The sequence below is a fragment of the Denticeps clupeoides genome, chromosome 2, assembly GCF_900700375.1.
Source record: "Denticeps clupeoides chromosome 2, fDenClu1.1, whole genome shotgun sequence".
NCBI classification, from domain to species: Eukaryota; Metazoa; Chordata; class Actinopteri; order Clupeiformes; family Denticipitidae; genus Denticeps; species Denticeps clupeoides.
In genome coordinates, this window is record NC_041708.1 from 34,408,780 (window position 1) to 34,414,873 (window position 6,094).

The following is a 6,094-nucleotide window of genomic DNA, read 5'->3' on the forward strand; positions in this document are numbered from 1 at the left end:
CACTGCGGTAGCTGCGTAAAACAGATGGTCCTGTAGACAAGACAGTACCAGCATGGTCCTGGTTCCATCTGTGTAGTCCTTCCAACAGGTATATCTGAAAATTCAGATGGTTTGCACTCGTCCCTAGATGCACATAATTACCTGTTACATTTTGAAATGTTCTTGAAGAATGAATATGGGCATGAAAACATATAGCAGAAACCGACCTGGAATGAAGCGGTTCAGGTACAGATGAAAAGATTCTAAGGGTGTTGAACCTCTGGCACATCTGTACACAGGTAGCGGAACTCCTCCCTTGGTGAGCTCCCCTGTTTTGATATAAAGAGCAACACCTGGTGGGTCCTGGATGCACTTGATGTGTTTCCGCTGAACACACCAGATGCGCTCCATCCTCTCCCTATCAAACAGGGGTACTCCAAAGGAATCACTGCCACTGCTCCCCATGAATATTCGCAGCAGCTCCTCCAGCAGATGAGTGGTGGTCTCCTCACCACGTGTCCTCCTTCGGCAATGGAGAATCAGCTCCTCTCTAGAAAGATGTTCACTGATGTCGCCATCACTGAAACAGGACAGGGCCTCATACTGCAGTTGCAGTCTTTTTGCTTCGCGCAACAGAGCAAAATCCACTGCATCCCACTCAAATATGCATGCTGACAGGCATGACATGAAGACTGGGTTCAACTGATGTGTCTGTGTTGTGCATCCAACAGCATGTCGGCGCATGAAGTGCCAGATATCCAGCCTTAAAAGAAGTTCTGGCCACCCACTGAATCTGGCCTTTGGCTTTGCCACTCCTTCCTCAGTCCAGCAGTCACGTTTTCAGTGTGGCACAGTGCCGTGTATTGTGTGGTTTGAACGGACCTACACAGTTCCGGCACTGCAGTACTTTAGTTTTAAATGTAGCGACACATTTTGACAGAGTGAGTGTGGTATATAATTCTACCCAGTGATCGACGTGCGGCTGGATATATGTTTCACACTGGCTGTGTTTTTCTGGTTTGAAGCACGCTAATGAACTGCTAATCTGACCGTTTCTGTATGTGCAATATGCACATATTTAAAGCAGTGTTAAATGGCTGATTGCTTTATTTTTGCACGACACCTACAGTCTGTCATAATGGACAAAGTGCATGCAGCGAACGTCACAAGGGAAGACTTGAAAGAGAACGTACAATTTTAGCATTTAAAGCAAAACTTCGAATGGTCCAAACAAGTTTGATACACGGTATCGTTGATGTAACGCCACGTTCTCTTGACGCTGTATAAACTACACTACCCATGGAGCACTGCGTGACCGACATTCGACAAATCAGGTGAAAGCCTGTCGGCCCGTCCCCAACGTCGCTAAAAGTTGTGCGACACACTGTTATTTGTCCTTTTGTCCATCTCTTCATGCCCCTATAGAAATATAATGATCTATCCAAACCATCATTACAAAAATCTACATGAAAACACACTCAGGATTGTTTGTGCCAAGTTATTTAAAGATGATTTACGGATAAACGAGGTTTGATTTTCTTAATTGCATCTATAGATTATAATATTGTGACAAACGTACATTTGATACAAACATCCCAGAAAATGAAGGAAGTGAAGGCAACTAAAAAGCAACCTTTGCTTCTAGTCTCAGTAGGGGACAGAAAAAAATGATAAATACTGTTTTTACAGTAATTAAAAGTGTCTCTACTTTACTAAAGTATTACCACTTAGGATGACTTTTTACTTTAATTCCTGCTGATCATTACAAGCAAAGGCACCACCCCATTACTGGGAACAACACAAATTACACCGTTGTTTACAGACACGCCCCAGAAAACCATGCATAATAGTGATCTTGATCTTTGAACACATTTACTGATAAGTGTGTGTGTGTTCAAGATTCGAGACTGGTTTAGTGTCCCCCCCCCCCCCCCCCCCCCCCCCCATAGTGCAATCATAAAAGAAAATTATATATGTATATACACACTAAACTAAACTATACTAACTAAAACTAGAACTTAAATACCGTACAGGTTTCTCTATAGCAGAAAAGTAAAAAGTTTCTGTGCAATGAACAGGGACATAACTGGACAACATCTTGTAGTGTGTGTGTCTAAACCAATCTATAGATCATAATCATCATCATTAGTTTTAATCCTAATTGTGTGCATGCGCAGACATAGCACAAACACACACAAATATATATCAATGTCTTGTCCGTTACCCAGGAAAAACTCGAAAAAATCATCATATCAGCCTTTTCATGTGCCGTTTTTCGTACGAACGGCATATTTGTGTACAATGATATTTACATTGATAGGCGATATTGCTGTAACTATGTGGTTTTATCGACTCTAACCCAACATACCACTAATTCTGGCCGGAACTCGCTGCGTGCTTATAGACCAGCATTTCAGGCCTGATGCACGTGGCGCCGTGGCTTAGTTGGTTAAAGCGCCTGTCTAGTAAACAGGAGATCCTGGGTTCGAATCCCAGCGGTGCCTTTTAGTCTTTTTTTTTTTTTTTTTTTTCTTGTTTCACTTCTAACGTGGTCCGGAGAGGAGACAAATTCGCCGACGAATTGTTTTAGTTCAGTGAACCGATGCAATACAGTTCATACAGTTATATCAACGTCATCACGTAAAAAATGGTTTTCTGTTAAAGGGGGCGCGTCGGACTTTTGATCCACCCAGCGGCCGTGGTGTCCCCGAACTGCTCGTGTGACGCTCACGAAGGAAGCGCTCGTTATATATAAAGGTACGGTGCTGGGTTTTTTTTTCTTATGTTTTTTTCCACTTGGTGGTATACAGTCCTACGTACGCGTAATGGTCGAGGTTGACACGGTCGACGTGGGTTTACGGTTCACGTTCGCTCGGCCTGAACGCTGCCAATCTGGCCGTTCCTGTTTGGGGAATATGCACAGATTTAGGGCAACATTACATGGCTCAATTTCAAAGCAAAAATGGTCTGCGCGACACAAACATTTGCAGTCCTACGCGGACAATTTTGTGCATTTTTAAGCAAAACTTCGAATCTTCCAAAGCAGTCTGATAGAAGGTTGTCGTGGTTGCCAGATATGACGACTGATTATCGCCATGAGGAATTTTTGCGCATATTCCATTTGTTTGTTTTGTAAAGATTTTTCAGCCAGTCATGATTACGGTCTAGTATTGTAACCTTCTGAATGTCAGCGGGGGAAAGCGAGACCCGTTTGTACTGTTTCAGATGTTGAATGAACTGCAGATCTCTCATCTGGGTTCCACTCACCAGCTCTGTAAATGAATACACTGTGAAAGGACACACAAACACCCAGACACAACGAGTGCTTCCGTTTGTTGCCAAATGTCTTTACTTTGTTGATCCATTTAATTTTTTTTAACTTATGAAGATTTCTCCTTTATTGCATTAACCAATGGGCTTCATTCCTATGTGTGCTGGTCAGTTTACATGCAGGATGTAAAACTGAAAAATAAGTAAGAGAAACGATCTTATACTCCCCTTTGTAGTGTGTCTGCCAAACACTGAACTAAATATTGAATGAGGTGTTCCTTGTTCATACCTCCGCAGGTATGATATCATATTGTATTGTTTTTTTCGAAAATAATAGAATCACAAGCGTTGAGGTTTGAAGTAAAAAAAAAAAAAAAAAAAAAAAACAACTTTATGTGAAATGAAACCGTTTTCTACCAATTCACCAGCAGATGGCGCGAACGCGACGTTTCATAAAGCGACTGCGACAGTCTGCACCAGCCATCATGATAGAAAAAGAAAACCAGATGTTAAAGCACCAGTGGATGGGTCTCTGCATTCACTGTTGTATTCATAACTGATGAGAGATGTTAAATATTTCAAAATGGAGAGCTATTGAACAGAACAGTGCAGGGGTTGGCTCGGCGGAAGGGGTGACAATCCCTCATCATTGTTGGGGGGGACATTAGACAGTAAAATTTTCAGGAGCAATTCCTGAGGGGGACATTAAAAAAAGCTTATTTTTTCATGTGCGGCTGACACTTTCTTAAATGTCTCATATATTTCTCTCTTAACCCATCGTTAATAAAAACACATCACGCTGCTTAAGATAACTATGTTGTCTATGTGAAACATGTGCTTGTTGAACAAGTGTAGTGATCAGGTTTAATGCATTAAAAACTATACGCATGCGCTGCACCTCGCAGCGCACTCTGGGTGCGAGCAGCAGCAGCCCTTCCCATCAGAGAAACTGATCGTTGGACTGAACCACTGAGGATTAGGCGGGGGGGGTAAATCTTTCACTTGTTAACAGTGTGTTTTTAAGTAGCACAACCGTTCCCACACACTGCTCCCCGGGCGCCTGCCATGGCTGCCCACTGCTCACTCAAGGTGATGGTTAAAAGCAGAGGACACATTTCGTTGTGTGCAGTGTATCACAATGACAATCACTTCACTTTCACTTTCAAAATTTGAATATTTAAATATGGAATACTTACACCATTGGGTCATGGATTGCCTGAGGAATTTCTTTCGTCTCATTTTTGGTGAGAGATTTTATGAGTCCAAATCAAATGTTAAAATCAACGTTGTCAGGTCAGATTCGTGTCCATTGCTTATTTAGTTTTAATTTGGCTGTAAAATATGTCTCGCTGAGTTCATGATACAAAATCTTCTCTCTTTAAGATGGCCAATGAAGCTAAACCTTGCCCGTGCGATATTGGAGACAGGATGGAGTATGGAGGACTCGGGCAGGAAGTGCAAATTCAACATGTGAAGGCTTACGTTGTTAAGCCACCTGCAGCATCTGAAAAGGCGGTGATCGTGATTCAGGACATATTCGGATGGGGACTGCCTAACACGAGATACATGGCTGACATGCTTTCTGCAAATGGATACACGTAATTGCGAAACTTGTCTTTGTCTGAATCGAGATAACAAAGTACCGCCGCTCTCATCCTAACACGTCGCTCCTCTTATCAGTGCCGTTGTTCCAGATTTCTTTCTTGGCAAAGAACCCTGGAGTCCATCTCATGACTGGTCCAAATTTCAGGAGTGGCTGGAGGACAAAAAGCCAACAAACATCAACAAGTAAAAAAGTTCAGACTCCCGAATCAGTACAGTTGTTACGGCGGAAATCTGCCTAATTCCGCGCATTTTGCCCCAGGGAGGTAGATGTGGTGCTGAAGTTCTTGAGGGAGCAGTGTGGAGCCTCTCGCATCGCAACGGTTGGCTTCTGCTGGGGTGGGGTTGCCACGCACCATCTGGCTTTGCAGTACCCTGATATCAAAGCTGGAGTCTCAGTTTATGGTTAAAAAATATATATAAATAAATTTTTTTTTACATACATAGGGGCCTAAAAAGTATCACATGTCGTTCGTAATACAATTTCAGGGATCATCCGTGACCGGGAAGACCGGTACGAGTTGAAGAGCCCCACTCTCTTCATTTTTGCTGAGAAGGATGAAGTTATCCCGCTGGATCAGGTAGGCCTTGAAGCTTTGTATTCGTATGGTTCACTGTCATTTAGGTGTTGCCATGTGTAACCAATCAAATTTTTATTTATTTTTTAAAATTAGGATTAAAACTTTTAATGATGTTTGGTGAATGGTGGCTAAAAAGACAGTGCAGGGTAACTGTAAAACGGTTATATTCACACAACATTGACATTTTTGCAACCAACTTCCTCAATTATGGGTACAGTGCATGAAAAAAAAAAAAAAAAACCTTTTAAATGAAAACTAGTCACCCCTTGTTCTATATCATGCACAGAATGTGCTTGTCCCATGTGCTTGTCTAGGTAACAGTGCTGGAAAAAAACCTGCACGACAAGAGCAGCGCTGATTTCCAAGTGAAGATTTTCCCCGGACAGACCCACGGATTTGTCCACCGCAAGCGGGACGATATAAACCCAGCTGACAAACCGCTCATCGAGGAGGCCAGACTGGACATGCTCAACTGGTTAAGGCAGTACATGTAAAAACACATTCTGATGCGGAGTTATTATGAGTAAGAACTAACGTTGCACTAGAAACGCTTCTTAAAACTAGAACCGAAACAAAACATGTAATCTTTTAAAAATATAGTAAATATGCAACTGAATGTCTTGTGCCTTTGAATATGTGAACAAACCAGATCAAGGCCAAAA

General features: G+C 42.3%; 1 protein-coding gene and 1 non-coding gene across 4 annotated transcripts; both read left to right on the top strand.

Annotated features, from left to right (window-relative positions):
• Positions 1-2,409: 2,409 nt before the first annotated feature.
• Positions 2,410-2,483, top strand: trnat-agu (transfer RNA threonine (anticodon AGU)). Its single transcript has one exon. It is a non-coding gene; the product is annotated as a tRNA-Thr (tRNA).
• Positions 2,484-2,525: 42 nt separating this feature from the next.
• On the top strand, positions 2,526-6,048 carry LOC114766424 (carboxymethylenebutenolidase homolog). 3 transcript variants are annotated; one of them, XM_028957220.1, is made up of 7 exons: positions 2,551-2,568; positions 2,644-2,736; positions 4,633-4,847; positions 4,930-5,037; positions 5,114-5,256; positions 5,341-5,432; positions 5,747-6,048. In XM_028957220.1, the coding sequence occupies exons 3-7, from the start codon at positions 4,633-4,635 to the stop codon at positions 5,924-5,926; spliced, it is 738 nt and encodes a 245-aa protein (XP_028813053.1). In that variant the 5' UTR covers positions 2,551-2,568; positions 2,644-2,736; the 3' UTR covers positions 5,927-6,048. The 3 variants fall into 3 exon arrangements, with proteins under 3 accessions (XP_028813044.1, XP_028813064.1, XP_028813053.1); XM_028957211.1 differs by having other exon boundaries at positions 2,526-2,736; XM_028957231.1 differs by having other exon boundaries at positions 2,526-2,736; positions 5,114-5,190.
• Positions 6,049-6,094: the final 46 nt, after the last annotated feature.